This window comes from Stegostoma tigrinum, chromosome 11 (assembly GCF_030684315.1).
Source record: "Stegostoma tigrinum isolate sSteTig4 chromosome 11, sSteTig4.hap1, whole genome shotgun sequence".
Classification (NCBI taxonomy): Eukaryota; Metazoa; Chordata; class Chondrichthyes; order Orectolobiformes; family Stegostomatidae; genus Stegostoma; species Stegostoma tigrinum.
The window spans coordinates 60,178,479-60,199,429 of NC_081364.1; the positions used below are offsets into that span (position 1 = coordinate 60,178,479).

Consider the following 20,951-nt stretch of genomic DNA (forward strand, 5'->3'; position numbering starts at 1 on the left):
TAATGGATTTTTTAAAAAATCCCTCAGAACTGAAACAATAGCAACAGCATTCTCAAGTTTCTGGAGTTAGGTTTGGCCCGTCGCTTTCAAACTCACAGGCTCAGATTTTTTTAGATTTAGATTTAGATTTTATTGCCATGTGAAAGGTGTACGATGTCACCACACACAGCACCATGTAGCTTCCAACAAACCTAGGTACAAAATCTTAGTTACAGAAATAGAAAAATAAAGAAATAAGTCAAGGAGTTCAGCACTACAATCTTCTTAGCCTATAGTTGAGAAAAGTAAAGAAATAAAGAAAAATAAAGCATATAAGATTTATTTGATTAATTTGATTTATTTATTTGATTTGTTTGTTGTCACATGTATCTTGTTACAAAATACACTGAAGCCTGTTGTATAGAGTCACCACTCTTCACCGGCATCTTAAAACACAGAAAAATGAACCAAATCACAGAATATAAAGGCAGAAAGAAATAAATAGAAGAAGTAAAAGAATAAAAAAAACAATAGAAGAAATAAAGAAAACGTGTTCAGTTTTACAGTGTGCTCCTGAGACGCTGCTTGGCCTGCTGTGTTCATCCAGCTTCACACTTTGTTATCTCAGTTTTACAGTCTTTTTTGTTTAAGTGCTCCATCAGGAACCATGGGCCTCGTGGCCAGGCATGGACCCCTTCACCATGCCCCCACCACTGAAACAAAAGTAGCCGCACTTTGGCACCATCTTGCCTCTACCGACACCCTCATCACTGATGAGCCCTTGATGGACCTCGCCAGTGTAAACGCCACCAATGATGCACTGGCCAAACTTGGCTCTGCCACTGCCTCCAGTCTGTTTTGGGCCCACCTCACCGATGCAGCTCCTGTTGGCACCGCCAGAAACTTAAACTCGCCCTCTCCACCACAGCGGCCATGTGTCACTGCTAGGACTGCCTCATCTATGCAGAATCTGCCAGGAAACCCAAACTTACCTCTAATGCTGCAGCATTACAACCATGTCAAGGCTGATTATAATGATAGTAACATGAAGGTTAATGTCTCCTTCAGCCTGCTTCTGATGATTCTGTGCATGTTTAAACTCAAGATAGCAACTACATTGTCCAGTGTTATCCGCGGATTTGCTGTGCCCAACAGTACAAACTATAGGATTACTGCGATAGTCTCGCTTAATTGACTAAAACTAACTGGCATCTCACATGTTCCAGCTCAGTTGTTCCCACTCGCAGCAAATGAAACAATATCATTTTAACTGCTTGGGAAATCCCTGACAGGCCCCAACTCAACAGGAAATCATACAGAGAGGCAGCTGAGAAAGGAACGGGGCTTATAATTATTTTCAGATCCTCTTAGCACGCAAAAAGGAAATGAAATTAGTTATGTTCTTTCCCTGATTACCACTCCCAAAAGCAAGTACGCAAATGAAGGCCCAGTCAGTATTGGATTCGATCATGACATTACTTCCTGGTCAAATAACTTGCAGCTTGGGCTCATGAGTAAAAGTGGGCAAGGGAGCAGGGGACTGTCTGCTCTCAATGAAATGTATAATCTTGTAAGTCCTTGCCTTGTAAAAAAAATTGGGGGCATTAAAAGAAAATTAACGTTTTTTAATAGACTTTAAGATATCAAAATCACCATCAGATGAAAAATCTTTCTCACCAATTTGTAACTGTCTGATAAAATGAGTCTGTATTGGGGCTGAAGTGTATTATTAACAGGGCATTCTATAGGGGCACTGCTAGTGGAACTGTCTCAGTATGAGGAAATTGATAGTGGAATTTTGTCTCTATAAAAGGGGCTGGTGTCAGGAGCCACTCTTTGTTGTATTATGGCATAGATTTCCAACCAGAAATGCCTGTGCCTTTGAGACAGTAACATACCATCACTACATATGACCTTCTGGTTTAAAGATATTTGCCTCACCTTCAGTCACAGTCTCTCTTTAATGAGTCAATGCAGTCAGTTAGCTACGTGTATCATAATATTGATAGCACTGAATACAGACCATGAATGTTTGGCTATGTTATTGTAGCTTTGTAAATGGTTAGTATTGCAAATACATTTGAAGGTTTTGAGGTTAGAAGTGAAGATTTGAAGCAGTTACGCAGAAACAGAATAACCAGTTAGAAGTGAAGGTTTTACACCATCCTGTAAGGATAGGAGACTGTCTGTAAAAGGGCTCCAATCGCATGGCTGTCTCTGTAAAGGAAATACTAATTTCATGAATCTCATCTTTGGAACTGTTACCAAACTAAGATCTTTAAAATTCCGATTATATTGTGCATTTTTGCCTTAGGGATGTTGCATTTATCCTCAACAAACTCTACCGTGAGGCTGACAATTGAATCTAGCTTCAGCTTGGTCTCTGTTCAAGTTTCTCTGATATATCGAGCCAAAAAACCAGTTCTGCATCAGCTATCTCTAGTTCCGATCTTTGTTTAGCTTAACCTCAGGAAAATAAAAAAAACATCAAAATCACTGCCATACACTTGGCCCACGGCTGTGTTTTTCAAAATGGCCAAAAACGTTCCAAAAATATTGATGCAAAACTAACAAACTCCAAGAACAGCAGAGACCAGAACAATAAAATAATGGATATATTTCAACTGTGGCAATTCAATTTCACTTTAAAGTGAGATGGATTAGTATCCATTTAAGAATGAGACTGGATATTACTCAGAGGTGGTCATGATTGAGTCTTTTCCCAATTACTTCCCCAATTTTCTGATTATTTAAGTTTCAACATATCACAGAATCACAAAATGGTTAGGGCATAGAAAGAGGCCATTCAGCCTACTGTGCCTGCACTGGTTCTATTATTCAACAAATTTCCCCAAATGCTATATATATAATGGTTGATCTCAAAGAGTTTCCAGAACAATTTTGGGTGATCGGTTCCCATTTATTTTAGTTAATAGTGGGTGTTGCTGACCGATCAATTTTTTAATTGAATTTTCCAACTTCAATGCTTAGCTTTTCCTGTTTGCTGATTGGGAGTTTTCCTACATTGTTCAGTTGTGACTATTTCCACCGATTTCTGCTAACGTACCTCTCCATACCATTGTCCATTTCACCCCTGCCTCAGTTACTGATGCCATCACTCATATTTTTGCTACCCCCAGACCTGACCAATCTCCCACATGATATTGCTTATAAACTTGAGGTCATTCAAATCTCTACAGTCCATGACCAAAATCATATCAGGTCCTTTCAACGCATGACCTATGTGGATGTGAGTTTGCTCACTGAGCTGGAAGGTTAGTTTTCAGACGTTTCGTCACCATTCTAGTTAACATCAGTGAGCCTCCGACGAAGCGCTGGTGTTATGTCCCGCTTTCTATTTATCTGGTTACGTTTCCTTGGGTTGGTGATGTCATTTCCTGCATTGGTGATGTCATTTCCTGTTCTTTTTCTCAGGGGGTGGTAGATTGGCTCCAAATCAATGTGTTTGATGATGGAGTTCCGGTTGGAATGCCATGCTTCTAGGAATTCTCGTGCGTGTCTGTTTGGCTTGTCCTAGGATGGATGTGTTGTCCCAATCAAAGTGGTGTCCTTCCTCATCTGTATGTAAGGATACGAGTGATAATGGGTCATGTCATTTTGTGGCTAGTTGATGTTCATGTATCCTGGTGGCTAGCTTTCTGCCAGCTTGTCCAGTGTAGTGTTTGTCACAGTTCTATAGACAACAAACAAAACGAACGTCATCTACAAAATACCTTGCAAGAACTGTGACAAACACTACATTGGACAAGCTGGCAGAAAGCTAGCCACCAGGATACATGAACATCAACTAGCCACAAAACAACATGACCCACTATCACTCGTATCCTTACATACAGATGAGGAAGGACACCACTTTGATTGGGACAACACATCCATCCTAGGACAAGCCAAACAGACACGCACGAGAATTCCTAGAAGCATGGCATTCCAACCGGAACTCCATCATCAAACACATTGATTTGGAGCCAATCTACCATCCCCTGAGAAAAAGAACAGGAAAGGACATCACCAACGCAGGAAATGACATCACCAACCCAAGGAAATCTAACCAGATAAATAGAAAGTGGGACATAACACCAGCGCTTCACCGGAGGCTCACTGATGCTGTTACCTAGAATGGTGACGAAACGTCTGAAAACTAACCTTCCAGCTCAGCGAGCAAACTCACATCCAGAACCTCAACCTGAGCTACAAATCTTCTCAAAACTCGCTAGCATGACCTATGTGCTTATTGAGCCACACTATCTCTTGATTAAGCAGCATTTCTATTTTAAAATGATCCTGTTTTGCAATCCCTCCATTGCCTCAATGCTCTCTGTCTCTGTGACCTTCTCCAGCCCCACAACCCACTGAAATATTAGTACTCAGCTAAATCTAACCACTTCAGTATCCTTCTCTTTCCTTCCTTTCAGATATTCTTTAAAACTTAACTTTTTGACCAAGTTTTTTTCTCCTCAACTGCTTTAATATCACCATTTGTGGCCCTGTGTCAGGTTTTACCTTATAACACTTTTGAAGCACCTTGGATTTTTAAAAATCATGTCAAACCTGCTCCTACAGGTTATTATTGTGATTGACCACTGTTTTACTTTGCATGCCACTTAACTTTCCAAAATACAACACCTCGCATTTATCTGAACAAATCTCCATCTGCCATTCCTCAGCCCATTGGCCCATGTCATCAAGTTCCCATTGTTCTCTGAAATAACCTTCTTCACTGTCCACTATACCACCAATTTTGGTGTCATCCAAAAACTTATTAGCCTCCTACATTCACATCCAAATCTTTTAAATAAATGACAAAAAGCAGTGGACACAGCACTGATCCTTGTGGTACAACCGCTGGTGACAGACCTCCAGTCTGAAAAACAATCGTCCACCTCCACTCACTGTCTCCTACCCTTAAGTCAGTTTTGTATCCACAAATGCTACTTGCAAAAGAAGTAAATTGCGTAATGCTAAACCTGATGTCCTACTTCACACAGGGGCAGCACCTGGAAATCCTCCAATGGCAGCAGAGGGCCCGACGGCCCCACCAGCAAGCATGCTGGATAAAGTGGCTGGTTACGAATCAATAACAATCGGTGATGGTATGTGAAGGGCGGAGGTTCAAGGGTCGGTGCAGATTAAATACATTAAGAAAACCAAGCACCGCAGAGAATGGAAATCTGAAACAATAACAGAAACTGCCGGAGAAAGTCAGCAGGCTTGGCAGCATCTGTGGAGAGAAAGCAGAGTCAACATTTTGAGTCTTTCTTCAGAACTGATAGTAGTTAAGCGAAGGCGATATAGATGCTGATAACACATGGTAGGGGTGAAGGAGTGAGCAAATAGACGGGGTTGGAGCCCAGAGAGAGCGAAAGACCGTTAGACAGTCAAAGGGATGGATAATAGTAAGCCAGGGAAGAAAAACTGTTAATGGCGGTCAATGAGAAGTGGGTTGGCTGTGTTGAAAGCAGTGCTTGCCTTGACAGGTCCTTGGGTCAATCTGGAGGGAAAGGGACATGGAAGAACATACTCAGACCCTAAAATTATTGATCTTGATATTGAATCCTGCAGGGTCCCCACGTGGAAAATGAGATTCTCTTCTCCCAGCTCACACTGAGCCTTGCTGGAGCACTGCAGTAGGTCCGAGACAGAAATGTTGGCCAGGGAACAGGGTGGTGGATGGATCAACTGGAAGTTCAGAATCATTTTTGCTGTCAGAGTGTTGCCAGGACTGGAGAGTTTGAGCTATGGGAAAAGGCTGAATAGACTAAGGCTATTTTCCCTGGAGGGTCAGAGGCTGAAGGTGATGATATGGAGGTTTAATAAATCACGAGGGGCATGGATAGGGCGAATAGCCAATGCCATTTTCCCAAGGTATGAAGTCCAAAACTAAAGGGCATAAATTTAAGGCGAGAGGGGAAAGATTTAAAAGGGACCTGAGGGGTGAGTTTTTTGGGCAGAGAGGGTGGTACGTGTATGGAGTGAGCTGCCAGAGGAAGTGGTGGAGGCTGGTACAATAATAACATTTGAAAGGCATCTGGATGGGTGTATGAATAGGATTTGGAGGGATATGGGCCAAATGCTGGCAACTGGGACTAGATTAATTTAGGATATCTGGTCAGCATGGATGATTCGACTGTTTCTGTGCTGTATGTCTCTCTGACTCTATATGGGATCTCTTTCAGATTTAAGTGCATTGACACTGACGGGACATTCTATCGATTATTTGTGCATGGCTCCGTTTAAACTGATGTTGTAACAAAATTACCGTAAACGTTGTATAGTATGTGTACTGTAGGCATAATTGTGATGCTGTGTAATGAGAGGGAATTCTGCCTGCACTTTCCACAGAGGAGAGATATCTACCTCCCCCGGTTTATCCAGTGCCCAGTGCAGAGGGCGGCCAGCGACAGCATGTTCAGCAGTGGAGGTGAGACTTGAATCTGAAAGATATCAGTTTGGAAGTGCCCCTGCTCTATATGCTGTGCTTTAAAGGGACACCTTTCAGAGCATTGACAGCAATCAGTCATTTTGGCCCATCTGCGGAGGGCCGACTTTGTCGAAGTTAGCAGCGTACTTTTCTGTTCCTTTCCGCCTCACCATATGAAATGATATTTAAACACTCCTTTGAGGTAACAAGTCCCACATTATAGCCATTCTTCGGGTAAAAGCATTGGATTTATTCTTGACTGTCTTACATTTTTGTCCCAAATTTTGAACTTGCCCGCAAATATCAATTTTTATTGTAATGCCCCTGGGCAGACCATTTCCATTTATTTCTTGATGTTGAACCTCCCTCATCCTCTAACTTTACATACCCTTGCAGAATGTCCTATTTTCTGATTAACAGGACAGGCAAGTAAATTTAAAAATTTGATTGCTTGGCTAGAAGGTGGAGTGGAATGGCAATGTGCCAGGCCATGAGGGTACAGATTGTGGTTGAATACGAAATTCTGCTGCTGTTCATGGCCCACAGCATCCCATGGATGCCCAGTCTTCAGGTGCTAGATCTATTCAAAATCAATTTTGGCAATGATTACTTTTATGATAAGCGAACGAATGAAAAACAAAAAGGCAATTGACGAAAAATACACTGACAACATCCCCTGTGCCGTCTTGCCCACAGTATTCCCTCCATCAGTGAAGATATAGCGAGACAAGCATTGATCAAATATGCTTCTGATCATGTCACTTACAGCAGCCGACCTGCAGAAGAAATGGTCATCAAAGAGTTAAAACCATATAACATGTACAGGGTATGTGATTGCTCAACCTATTATTGTGGATTTGAAGTGGCTTATGTTCTAAATTGTGTCCCTCACTGATAATCGAGAGCTTAATACAGGTAGTCAGCATTAACTGGGGATTCAGTTGTGTTCCTTGTATTAAGAGCAGGAGTGGGACATCAAGTAACTTCCTTATGGTAATGGTTACCAACAGGTCCAGGTAGTGGGTGGTCGAGGGAGTCATTCAGAGTAACCGTGACTACATCTCCTTACAAAGTGAACACACAATGTTCACTGGTGTACTAGTGACTTTCTGCAGCCTGTGGCAATGGGTGTCCACTATTATAATTGCAACAGTGTATTTGGAGCTGTCACATATTAAGTGTACCTTATCACTTGCGCTTCAATAAGACCCACTGGATCACCTGCCCACTGGATCAAAAATGCCTCCATCCAAAGAAGAAAGCCAGCCAACAGTTTTGCTCCAAATTGCAATCGGATTTTAGCCAGGTTGTAATTTTCTCAGATATTGTAAGGGTCCTGGTAAAATTTCTCAGTCAACATTTCTTCCCCAAAAGGGTTTACAAAATGTGAATAAATAAGACAATTTAACTTTCAAACACACACAAGCTTATTACATTGAGCAAAAGCATGTGATTCTGTGAACATGAAAAATATCAATTGCAAAACTAGATTATCCCAAAAAAAGGATAGCCAGCTCTGATTTCTATACAATGATACAAGGTTTAAAATTTACTTGATACGGATTACTTTCTTCCTAAACAAAACGAACGATATCAATCAGGTTTTGAAATAGATATTTTTCTCATCAACCTTTGACAGTGAGAGTCTTTTTCCGAGGATGATGACTTCAGCTTGTACAAGGGGGCATAGCTACAAATTGAGAGGGGATAGATTTAAGACAGATGTCAGAGGCAGGTTCTTTACTCAGAGAGTGGTAAGGGCGTGGAACGCGCTGCCTGCCAATGTAGTTAACTCAGCCACATTAGGGACATTTAAACAGTCCTTGGATAAGCATATGGATGATGATGGGATAGTGTGGGGGGTGTGGGCTTAGATTAGTTCACAGGTCGGCGCAACATTGAGGGCCGAAGGGCCTGTTCTGCGCAGTATTGTTCTATGTTCTATGTTCTATGTTAACCTTTTGGGAGGTTATTATACATGTCTGGAGTAGATGTGAATTGAACCCATGCCTCTTAGTCCAGAGTAGGGACGCCACCACTGCAACACAAGGAGGGTTAATTCCTGAGTGCATGAGACTTTTTAGGGGATCTGAAGTTAATCTAAAGAATTCCAATGAACCTGAAATTGTTTAAGTTACACTTGTAATAACTTTTTGGTGTTTTGTGATTAATGGTTACATAGAAAACGTTAACCTGATCAATGATAGACTACCTCTAGTTGTTATTGGTTATTTAGTGACCGCATTGCAAAGCATTGGGAGGTCAGCATTTATTGCCCATGCCTGGTTACCCTTGAGAAGGTGGTGGCAAGCTGCCTTCTCAAACTGCTGCAGTCTAATGCCATTAGGAAGAGCGTTCCTTAGCAACTAGTTGACCTAGCCGCAGTGAAGGAACAGTGATGTATTTCCAAGCCAGGAGACCTTGATGTCAATCTGTTCATTGAACAGATTAATGGAAGGCCACAGGTCTCAAATTATGTCCCAAATCCCAAACATTTACCTGAAATTCTTCACTGCTGTGTCTTAGAAAGTCGGAGCTAACTTAAACCTACTCTGCCCTTTGGGGAACTGAGCAGATTGAATGTAAAGGGTCTAGGCCCGAAACATCAGCTTTTGTGCTCCTGGGATGCTGCTGGGCCTGCTGTGTTCATCCAGCCTCACATTTTATTATATAAGATCGAATGTAAAGCTAGTTCTAAACCTTATCCTCAAATCTGCTGTGCACTAAAGCTAATGTGGTGTGAAACTGAGTGAGGGGTAAAACCTCCTCCCATGCCCTTTTGGATTTCCTGTCTGCCAAGGTTACAGAATCACAGAATTGTCCTGATGCAGAAGGAGACCATTGTGCCTGTGCCAGTTCTGTTTTCCAGTGCCAATCAGCTGCCTTGCCCCATACCCCTGCACATCAACTCCATCCAGGTAATTAGCCAATGCCCCTGCCTCCACCACATTTTCAGGCAGTGCACTCCAGATCCCACTTTGTGAGAAACGTTTATTTCTCATATCACCCTTACGTCATGTGCACATCACTTTAAGTCTATGCCCTCTCATTTCTCGTTGCTTTTCCAAGCACAAACAGCTTCTCCCTCTCTACTCCGTCCAGACCACTCATGATTTTGAAAATCTCAACCAGATCTCCCCTCAGCCTCCTCCTCTCCCAGGGAACAGTTCCAACTTCCTCAATCTGTCCTCACAGCTGAAGTTCCTTCTGCCTGGAACCAATTTTGTAAATCACTTCTGCATTGCATTCTCATCTTACTTATAATGTGGCATCTACAACTGCGCACAATACTCCAGCTGACAAGTGTCTTGTACAAGTTCAATATTGTCTCTCTGTCCTATTAATAAAGCTGGGAATACTGTCTGCTTTATTTTCTGCTCTCTCTCCACCTCTTCTACGATTGTCGATGATCTGCACACATATACACCCAGTTCCCTCTGCTCCTAAACAATCCTTTGGCATTGTACCCACTATTTTATCTTCTCTTTCAATCTTCTTCCCACTGAAGTGCATCGTCTCACACTTCTCTGAGTCGAAACTTATCTGCCACCTGTTGGCCCACTCCACCAACTTTTCAATGTCCTTTTGGAGTTTTACGTTATTTCACCCCCCCCCCCCCCCCCACCCCGCCCCACACTCTGGCTCAGTGGTTAGCAGTACTGTCTCATGGTGCCAGGGACCTGGGTTCGAATCCCAACTTGGAAGTGGAGTTTTCACATTCTCCATGTGCATATGTGGGTTTCCTCTGGGTGCTCTGGTTTCCTCTCACAGTCCAGGGATGTGCAGGCTAGGTAGATTATCCATGGGAAATGTGATTTTATAGGATAGTGGGGTGGGTCCGGGTGGGATCTTCTTCAGAGGGTTGGTGCAGACTCAGTGGGCCAAATAGCCTGCTACCACACTGTAGGGATTCTATGATTCTCCTCACAGCTTACATTTCTTCCAAGTTTAGTGTCATCTGAAAACTTTGAAACTTCCCCCTGCACAGTAAGATCCTGATTAGTAATATGTATCAGGTTTCCCTGGAAACCCCACTACAAAACTTCCTTGAGATGAGTACTTTCCATTGACTCTCACTTGCTGCTTCTTATCACTCAGTTTGTATCTATATTGTTACTATCCCTTTCATGCCATTACTATAACTTTACTCATAAGTCTATCGTCTACCACTATATGAAATATCTTCTGGAAATCCATGTATACCACATCGACAATGTTACTCTTATTGGACCATTTCTGTTGCCTGATCAAAATCTCCCGCAGATTAATTAAACACAATTTCCTCTTTAGAGATCCACGCTGACTCTTTCTAGTCAACACAGTTTTTCCATGTGCTTACTAATTCAATTCCGAATATTTGGTTCTAAATGTTTTCCCACCGCCAAAACTAAACATTAGATTTAGGTCTAGATTTGTGGAGATTATCCTTATAACCTTTCTTGAATGAGGCCCTCCTCCAGTCCTCTGGCACCTTCCGCCAAGTCCAGGAAAGACTGAACAATTATGACCAGGGTCCCCCTAATTTTCACTCACGCTCGCTTCAAAATCCTTAGATGCATCTCATTCCAGCGCAATGCCTTGTCAATTTTAAATGCCAACCATCTCTAACCAAGAATTCATCAATACTAATTTTGAACCCAAGTTGAGGCAAAGTTTCCTTAGCTGTCAACATGGCCTGAGCAGCATCTTCCTCTTTTGTAAAGACTAATGTGGAGTTTTCATTTAATACCACAGCCAGGTAACCCACCTCTGTGTGTAAATCCCCTTTTTGGTCTCTGATTGGCCCGACTCCTCTTTGAATTTGTTTATTTGCCTTTAGAAGACTTTGGAATTCCCCTTTATATTAGCTGCTAGTCTTTTCTCACAATTCCTCTTGCCTTCTCTTGTTTGTTTATCACCATGCTGAAATCTGCAGCACTTCTGTTGGCTCTCAAATTGAATTCCATCGACCTGTTACACTTTGCTTGGCTTTACCCAAATCGCCACACTGCAGTTTCAACAGAACTCCACCTTTTCTTTCTAACCATGTCAATTAAACGTGATTTGCTTCACTGTTGACTTTACTTAATTAATCTATACTTATCCAGATGCCCCAAACTACAATTTCTAAATACTTTCCCACAACCAAGATTTAAATGACTGGCCTGTTGGGATAATCCTTAAGCTTCTGCCTTGAACAAAGGCATAAAATATACATAATTAGGGAAGGAATATCTGGGGGAGGATAAAGGGAGTAAAGGAAACGGACAAAACAAAGGCATTAGACAGAGTCCAACTCATCTGTGCCAACCACAGATCTTAAATTAATCTAGTCCCATTGGCCAGCATTTGACCCATATCTCTCCAAACTCTTCCTATTCATACACCCATCCAAATGCCTTTTAAATTTTGTAATTGTACCAGCCTCCACCACTTCCCCTGGCAGCTCATTCCATTAACAGATCGCCTTCTGCATGAAAACATCACCACTTAGACCCCTTTTATATCTTTTCCCTCTCACCTTAAACTTATGCCCTCTAGTTTTGGACTCCCCTACTCTGGGTAAAAGACCTCGGCTATTCACCCTCTCTGTGCCCCCTCATGATTTTATAAACCTCTATGAGGTCGCACCTCAGCCTCCAATGCTCCAGGGAAAATACCCCAGCCTATTCAGCCTTTTCCCATAGCTCAAACTGTCCAATCCTGGAAAAATCCTTGAAAAGGTTTCTGAACCTTTTCAAGTTTAACTACATCTTTCCTATAGCAGGGAGACCAGGATGCAGTTTTCCAAAAATGGCCTCATTGTACAAACACAACGCGACCTCCCAACTCCCGTACTCAATGCACTGACCAATAAAGGCAAGTGTACCAAATGTCCTCTTCGCTACTCTGTCTACCTCTGACACCACTTTCAAGGAATTATGAATCTTTGCCCCAAGCATTCTGATTGGTAACACTCCCCAGGACCTTACCCTTAAGTGCATAAGTCCTGCCCCGATTTACTTTACCAAAATGCAGTATCTCACATTTATCTGAATTAAACTCTATCTGCCCCTTCTCGGCCCATCGGTCCATCCGATTTAGATCCCATTGTACTCTGAGATGACCTTCTTCACTCTCCCACACCCAGTTTTGGTGCCATCTGCAAACTTACATTCCTCTAATATTCACATCCAAATTAAATACAGAAGAGGTTTAATTAAGTTGCCAGCCATCCAAGGAGGACAGAGCTGAGAAGCTTGTAACATGTAAACTGGATATCAAGATCTGTTAAAATCAAAGCTGTTTTATAGATTAAGATGCTGGAGAATTGCCATGATTGGTAAATCCATGTTCAGCACAGGTCACTGGTTTAAGGATGTTTATACCATAGGAAGGGTCACTCCTTAAGCGAAGAAGGATGAAAAATATAGAAGACCTTTTTTCTTCCCTTTCTACTTCCACTTCATTTGTGGACCCCTGGAGAAGCTGCTTGTTTTGAGCCCAGTTTTTGGCTCTCGGATAGATTTCCCAGTGTATCCATTCAGCACATGAACTTTGTCCTGTGTTCTCAAATTCTGAACCGAAATTTGGACTGCGTGAGAATTGCTGACAAACTGCTATCTTGGAATAAAACACTCGTACTCAGAGGCTGACGTACATTGTATAGCCCTTCTCATTCTGTATATTGTGTAACACTGCAAGATGGAGCTCATAAAACAAACTAGAAGACTTTGATTGTTCAGCTAACTTCCTCTTTCATTTCAGTATTGCCTGGAAAGCTTCACTGAATCCAGATCACCAGAATGGAAAAATGAACCTTACAGCAGTGAGTATGTCGCATTTCATGAAACCTAGGACAGGATCTTACAAGGCCCTGAAAAATGTGGGCTAGAGTGAGAAATTTGGGATCATCATTTCTTGACACTGAGGACAACTCTTTGCATTTTCAGACAGAATTCCAGTTGACAGAGCAAGATTCTGGCTACGGCTTGGCGCAATGCCAAATAACAGCTTCGTTAACTGCAAGCCTCACCTCATTAATAGGCAGCTTCCTATTCTATGACTCATCGCGACCTGGCCAATGATAGGCATGAAAGTCCAAGCAGGTACCTGCTGATTCCAGTTCATTGCTTGCTCCTCCATATTGGTCACTTGGCAACAGTGTCTCTGGACACTGTCTGAGGCACTAGCCACATGCACCTCTCACCCACAGAGGCTGGCATCTGCAACCTGCTGGCACCTTAGAACCCTCGTGGTGTCTCTCTGATCCACCTGCAGGATGCATCCGCACTTTAAAGCTGTACAACAAGACACACTGCCAACTGACATTGTAATGCTGCAAAATCGGAAGTTGCTGGAAAAGCTAAGCAGGTCTGGCAGCATGTGGGAAGACAAAACGGAGTTATAACGTTTCAGATCCAGTGACCCTTCCTTAGGAACTTCTGCTTTTGTTCCTAATTTACAGCATCCCGCGTTCTTTCAATTATGAAATGCTGCTGCAAGGGCACTTTGTGCATTGGGACAGGTACCCAGCTCATGGATTCTGCCATGCTGCATCCCACGGCTGTTTCGCTCACTCTCTCAACACCACCCAATTTGAACCTAACCCTTTCTTCACACTTGACTCTCCCAGCCTGCGACACTAGGCTGATAGTACTGCTGTCTTGCTGTGCCTTTTGGAGCAGATGCAAAGCCAAGACAGTTGTCACAGTTGCCAGCAGTCCTCAGGCAAGTCAGGGCCTATGGCTTTCAGTCAGGGGGTTCTGGTGCTACAAAGCCAAGGGCAGTCTTCTGCTATCAGTTCAGGGGCTTGGGCACGGTTAGTTGGCCACACTGGGCCGTCAGGGTCAGGATCCTCTCCGTCTGGGGGCAGAATGAGAGTCAAGTGTTGGGCAGTCCACCTCCCACCTTGATTTTTTCTACCCTGTTGTGGGCCATTTTTCTCCTGAATGAGAGAAAAGGAGGGACTGAGTGAGATGAAGATGGCTGGCACATGCTTTCGTGCTGGTTGGGGAAAGGTATTGAGATTCTCCGAGCAAGTGAGTTGACAAGGCAGAGGGTTAAGAGGAAGGGGGGGGGAGGGGCGGCAGGGCTAGGTGAGAGTTGGTGAGGAAAGGTATATTGAGAGTGATCAAGTTAAGCCTTGGTGAGAGATGGGTCCAATAGCAGTGTGTGGTAGCAGAGAGAAGGTGGGGGCACCTACCCTGGCCAAGTGGAGGTGGCCATCAACTGGTGGGCACTCCTCCAGACAGCTGAGACTGCACTGACCCCAGGTGGCACCTTCAGAACAGGTTGGCAGGCTGTGATGGAGCATCGTCATTTATCCTGCTCTGCACCACCCTGCCCACCAGCATTTCCAGGCCCTACCCATCCATGTGGGGTACCAATATCTGCCATGGTTGGGGCAAATTTCAGGATGTGCAGGGCAGCTCCAGACTGGCAGTGCATATCTGGGTGCTCAAAAGCCTTTTAAAGATGGCCCGGGCACCCAGCATATCCAGTGAGTGGCACGCTCTCCCAGGTACAGCAGGATGGTACAATTGGGTTCAGGTCCATAAGACCATTAGACCATAAGACATAGGAGTGGAAGTAAGGCCATTCAGCCCATCGAGTCCACTCTGCCATTTAATCACGGCTGATGGGCATTTCAACTCCACTTACCCACACTCTCCCTGTAACCCTTAATTCCTTGTGAGATCAAGAATTTATCAATGTTTGCCTTGAAGACATTTAACGTCCCAGCCTCCACTGCACTCCATGGCAATGAATTACACAGGCCCACCACTCTCTGGCTGACGAAATGTCTCCTCATTTCCGTTTTAAATTGACCCCCTCTGATTCTAAGGCTGTGCCCACGGGTCCTAGTCTCCCCCACTAACGGAAACAACTTCCCCGCGTCCACCCTTTCTAAGCCATACATTATCTTGTAAGTTCCTATTAGATCTATCCTCAACCTTCTAAACTCTAATGAGTACAATCCCAGGATCCTCAGCTGTTCATCGTATGTTAGGCCTACCATTCCAGGGATCATCCGTGTGAATCTCCGCTGGACACGCTCAAGCGCCCGTATGTCCTTCCTGAGGTGCGGGGCCCAAAATTGGACACAGTATTCTAAATGGGGCCTAACTAGTGTTTTATAAAGTCTCAAAAGCACATTGCTGCTTTTATATTCCAACCCTCTTGAGATAAACGACAACATTACATTTGCTTTCATAATCATGGACTCAACCTGCAAGTTAACCTTTCGAGGATCCTGGACTAGCACTCCCAGATCCCTTTGTACTTCTGCTTTATGAATTTTCTCACCGTTTAAAATATAGTCCATGCCTGTATTCTTTTTTCCAAAGTTCAAGACCCCGCATTTGCTCACGTTGAATTTCATCAGCCATTTCTTGGACCACTCTCCTAAACTGTCTAAATCTTTCTGCATCTTCCTCACCTCCTCAGTACTACCTGCCTGTCCACCTAACTTCGTATCATCGGCAAACTTCACCAGAATGCCCCCAGTCCCTTCATCCAGATCAATAATATATAAAATGCCAGCTGCGGCCCCAACACCGAACCCTGCGGGACACCACTTGTCACCAGTTACAATTCCGAAAAAGAGCCTTTTATCCCAACTCTCTACCTTCTGTCAGACAGCCAATCCTCAATCCATGCCAGTAGCTCACCTCGAACACCATGGGCCCTCACCTTACTCAGCAGCCTCCCATGAGGCACTTTATCAAAGGCCTTTTGGAAGTCTAGATAGATAACATCCACTGGGTTTCCCTGATCTAACCTACTTGTTACCTCTTCAATGAATTCCAACAGGCTTGTCAGGCACAACCTCCCCTTACTAAATCCATGCTGACTTGTTCTAATCCGACCCTGCACTTCAGAATTTAGAAATCTCATCCTTAACGATGGACTCTAGAATTTTACCAACTACCGAGATTAGGCTAATCGGCCTATAATTTTCCATCTTTTGTCTTGATCCTTTCTTAAACAAGGGGGTCACAACAGCGATTTTCCAATCATCTGGACTTTCCCAGACTCCAGTGACTTTTGAAAGATCACACCAAAGCCTTCGCTATTTCCTTAGCCACCTCCCTCAGAACTCTAGGATGTAGCCCATCGGGGCCAGGAGATTTATCAATTTTTAGACTCTTAGGTTTTCTAGCACTTTATCTTTTGTAATGCCTACCATACTCAACCCTGCCCCTGCATGGTGGCTCAGTGGTTAGCACTGCAGCCTCACAGCACCAGGGACCCGGGTTCGATTCCACCCTCGGGTAACTGTCTGTGCAGAGTTTACACATTCTCCCCATGTCTGCGTGGGTTTCCTCCGGGTGCTCTGGTTTCCTCCCTCAGTCCAAAGATGTGCAGGCTAGGTGGATCAGCCATGCTAAATTGCCCGTAGTGTTCAGGGGTGTGTGGGTTATAGGAGGATGCGTCTGGGTGGGATGCTCCAAGGGGGTTGTGGACTTGTTGGGCCGAAGGGCCTGTTTCCACACTGTAGGGAATCTAATCTAATTGTTGGGATACGACTCATGTCTTACACTGTGAAGACTGACACAAAGCACTTATTAAGTTCTTCAGCTATTTCCTTATCTCCCATCACTAGCCTTCCAGCATCAGTTTGGAGCAGCCCAATGTCTACTTTTGCCTTTTGTTTGTTTCTTATGAATTGAAAGAAACTTTTACTATCATTTCTAATATTACTAGCTAGCCTATCTTCATATTTGATCCTCTCCTTCCTTATTTCTTTCTTTGTTATCCTCTGTTTGTTTTTGTAGCCTTCTCAATCTTCTGATTTCCCAGTGCTCTTGTCCACTTTATAGGCTTTCTCTTTTTCTTTGATACATTTCCTGACTTCCTTTGTCAGCCATGGCTGTCTAATCCCACCCCGGATAATCTTTCTTTTCTTTGGGATGAGTCTCTGTACTGTGTCCTCAATTATACCCAGAAACTCCTGCCATTGTTGCTCTACAGTCTTCCCCGCTAGGCTCTGCTTCCAGTCGATTTTCGTCAATTCCTCTCTCATGCCCCTGTAATTACCTTTATTTAACTGTAACACTACTCCGCTATGAATGCCCTTGCATTTGCTCACGGCCAGGCAGGGGGTGCCGTAGAGAGTACCATGGGATGTTTGTGAGTTAACCCGAGATGATGTGGTGAGAAATCTCAATACTGGCCTCGCAGAGAAAAACCTTCCAGGCAGCTCAAGAAAACTGACACGGCCAAAATGTAGTGTCAGTGAGTAGAAATCAGTGCCTAAATTTGTGTTCAAATGTTTGCAGATGTAATGAGTACCAGATTAACCCAATTACTACCTCACCAATAGAAATTTACTTTAATGTCCCATGTCTTGAATCCAAAGGCTATTTTCAATTTGTAAGGTGGTCTAACAAGCCTAAATGAACGGCTAAACTCCCCAAGCTGGAAAAGGTGCAATCCTCATCATTGATTGTGTTAGCTGATCTCAGCAGAAGTGTTTAACTGACCTTAATGTGCTTGCATCACGGAAAGGAGGGGTGATAATGAGAGCTCCTCATGCTGTTACTAATCATTGAGGCTCATTTTGTCAGTAAGCCATTCAACTGGACCATTATGAATCTTAAATGAAGTCATGGAAAGTGACCATCACCAGCAGAGATCCAACACCTAAAGTTCAGCTGTGTATATGAATCAACAGGACAAGTTAAAATGAATGAAGAGCTACCGCATACGGCTTAATCAAATGATGTTGAGCCTACTGGCAAGTTCTTGTGCTTGAAATAAAACTGCTTGTCTTCCTGTTCATTCTCTACTCTCTCACAGCTGCTGTGTTTCCAATTTAGAGACCATTCATTTCACGACCATTTGCTGTGCACATTGTCACATTTGGCTACACAACAGTCACCATTCTCTAAAGCTCATATGACCCTGTGGGCTGTTTTCAAAAGATGCTAGAGTCCTGTGAAAGTGCACACTCTACAAATCTCTCACACAACTCGTGGTTTGTGTAGAAGTGGTGATCATGAGCGCTGCCTTCACTTTCTCTCTTCAGTATTTGCAGCATTCCTGTGACAGGGAGAGGAACAATAAACCAGGATCATAGCTGTGATGCAGTCTACTGTCAAATAGCCTGTTGCCATTCACTTTTGCATACAATGGTTTTGTACAACTGAAGCAAATTCTCTTTCGCATTTGAGGCCTAATTGTCTTTTCGATAGCTTTTGATATCTCCTGGCTTTTAATAATTCATATGCGAGGAATTCCTAACCTCTCCAATCCCTCTAGTTTATTAGTTTCTCCCACACAAAACCAGAAGTTGCTGAAAAAGCTCAGCGGGTCTGAGGAAGTGTCACCGGACCTGAAACGTTAATTCTGATGTTGTTTCTCTTCACAGATGCTACCGGAGCTGCTGACCTTTTCCAGCAACTTCTGTTTTTGTTCCTGATTTACAATATCTGCTGTTAGTTCTTTTTTTTCAGTTTCTCATGATTTGGAAACGCGCAAATGTGTCTTTCTTGGTTCCAAAGTAGATGAATACACATTTGCACACGTTCAGAGATAAGAGAGAGATAATGGGAACTGCAGATGCTGGAGAATCCGAGATAAAAAAGTGTGGGGCTGGATGAACACAGCAGGCCAAGCAGCATCTTAGGAACACAAAAGCTGACATTTCAGGCCTAGGCCCTTCATCAGAAAAAAGGGCCTAGGCCCGAAACGTCAGCTTTTGTGCTCCTAAGATGCTGCTCAGCCTGTTAGAACATAGAACATAGAACAGTACAGCACAGAACAGGCCCTTCAGCCCACGATGTTGTGCCGACCATTGATCCTCATGTATGCACCCTCGAATTTCTGTGACCATATGCATGTCCAGCATTCTCTTAAATGTCCCCAATGACCTTGCTTCCACAACTGCTGCTGGCAACGCATTCCATGCTCTCACAACTCTCTGTGTAAAGAACCCGCCTCTGACATCCCCTCTATACTTTCCTCCAACCAGCTTAAAACTATGACCCCTCGTGTTAGCCATTTCTGCCCTGGGAAATAGTCTCTGGCTATCAACTCTATCTATGCCTCTCATTATCTTGTGTTCATCCAGCCCCACACTTTATTATTTTGCACACATTCAGCTCGATCTGCCACAGTTTTGCCCACTTTTTAAATCTACCTATGCACTGCCACATCCTTTTCCCACTGGCACTGTAACTCTGAATTAGCAACATTTTAGAAATATTACTCACTATTCTTAGGAATTTAGGACTTAGATACAGGAGTAGGTCTTTAGCCGGTCAAGTCTGCTCCAGTATTCAATAAGATTGGTTGCAATCCTCACTTAGACTTTCCTGTTTGAACACCATAAGCCTTAGAGCTTCTGGAATTAAGAAAAAGCAAATGGAATTTTGGCCTTAATTGCTAGAGTTTTAAAATTAGGGAATTCTTGTTACAACTGTATAGGGCCTATACTATAGAGGCCACATCTGGTGTACTAGGTACAGTTTTAGTCCTTCTATTTTTAAAAAAAGATATACTGGTATTAGGGACTGCTCAAATAAGATTCACCAGGATTGCTTCTGCGATGAAACAGTTACCAAAAACAACTAAACAGGTTAGGCCTTTATTGGTTAGAGATTTTGAAGAATGAGGGGTGATCTTATTGAAATGTACAAGGGTGGATGGTGAAATGTTTCCATCAGTGGGAGAGTCTTGAAATAGGGGAAATAATTAGAGAATGACAGGACGCTCACACAAAACTGAGATGTGTGGGAATTTCTTCTCCCAGACGGCAGTAAATATCTGGAATACTCTACCCCAGAGAGTTGCTATGGCTGGATCACTGAAAGTATTTAAGGAGGACATAGACAGATTTTTGAAGTATCAGGGGGAAGCGAGCTATGATGAGCTGAGACGAAAGGAGTTGAGATCTGGGGAGGATTAGCCAAGATCTTCCTGAATGGTGGTTCAGGCTTGAGGGGGCCAAATGGCCTGCTGGCGTTCCAATTTCTTATGTTCTCCCTTCATCCGAGACACGAATGAGTACGGCAGAAAGTTAGGGCTGAAGCACAGACTCCTGGAGAACACCATTTGTTATGTCACATCAATCCAACGACCTTCCCTTTATCCACTAGTGGGGTGATTTTTTACAGAGGCTTCCAGTCTGGAAAACATGCAGTACTGTGTTTTGGGACTGAATTGGACAGGATGCAAGGCCTTGTGTGCACCAGTTGGTTCTGTGCAGTTCTGTTTGGGTTAAGTTGGGGGTGTGGGGGGGGGGCGTCAATGGTGGGGAACCATTTGTAGCTGTGAAGTTGGGGTGACAGCAGAGAGAAATGGATGAGGGTGGGGGATCAAAAGCACAGTGGAGTGGTGAGTTTGTTGAGATTGTACAGGACATTGGTAAAGCCTGGTCTGGAGTACTGTGTCCAGCTCTGGTTGCCCTGTTATAGGAAGGATATTATTAAGCTAGAGAGGGTTCAGTAGAGATTTACCAGGATGTTGCTGGGAATGGAGGGTTTGAGTTATAAGGAGAGGCTGGATTGGCTGGGACTTTTGTTCACTGGAGAGTAGGAGGTTGAGGGGTGACTGTGTAGAGGTTTAT

General features: G+C 43.5%; 1 protein-coding gene across 1 annotated transcript in view; it reads left to right on the forward strand.

The window, feature by feature from the left end:
- The window catches only part of LOC125460134 (protein SSUH2 homolog), a 68,033-nt gene that overhangs the window by 23,049 nt on the left and 24,033 nt on the right, over positions 1-20,951 (forward strand). The window contains exons 2-5 of the mRNA XM_048547252.2: positions 4,986-5,090; positions 6,340-6,418; positions 7,115-7,244; positions 13,145-13,205. Coding sequence (XP_048403209.1) covers positions 4,986-5,090; positions 6,340-6,418; positions 7,115-7,244; positions 13,145-13,205 — 375 coding nt within the window. The remainder of the gene's footprint in view (positions 1-4,985; positions 5,091-6,339; positions 6,419-7,114; positions 7,245-13,144; positions 13,206-20,951) is intronic.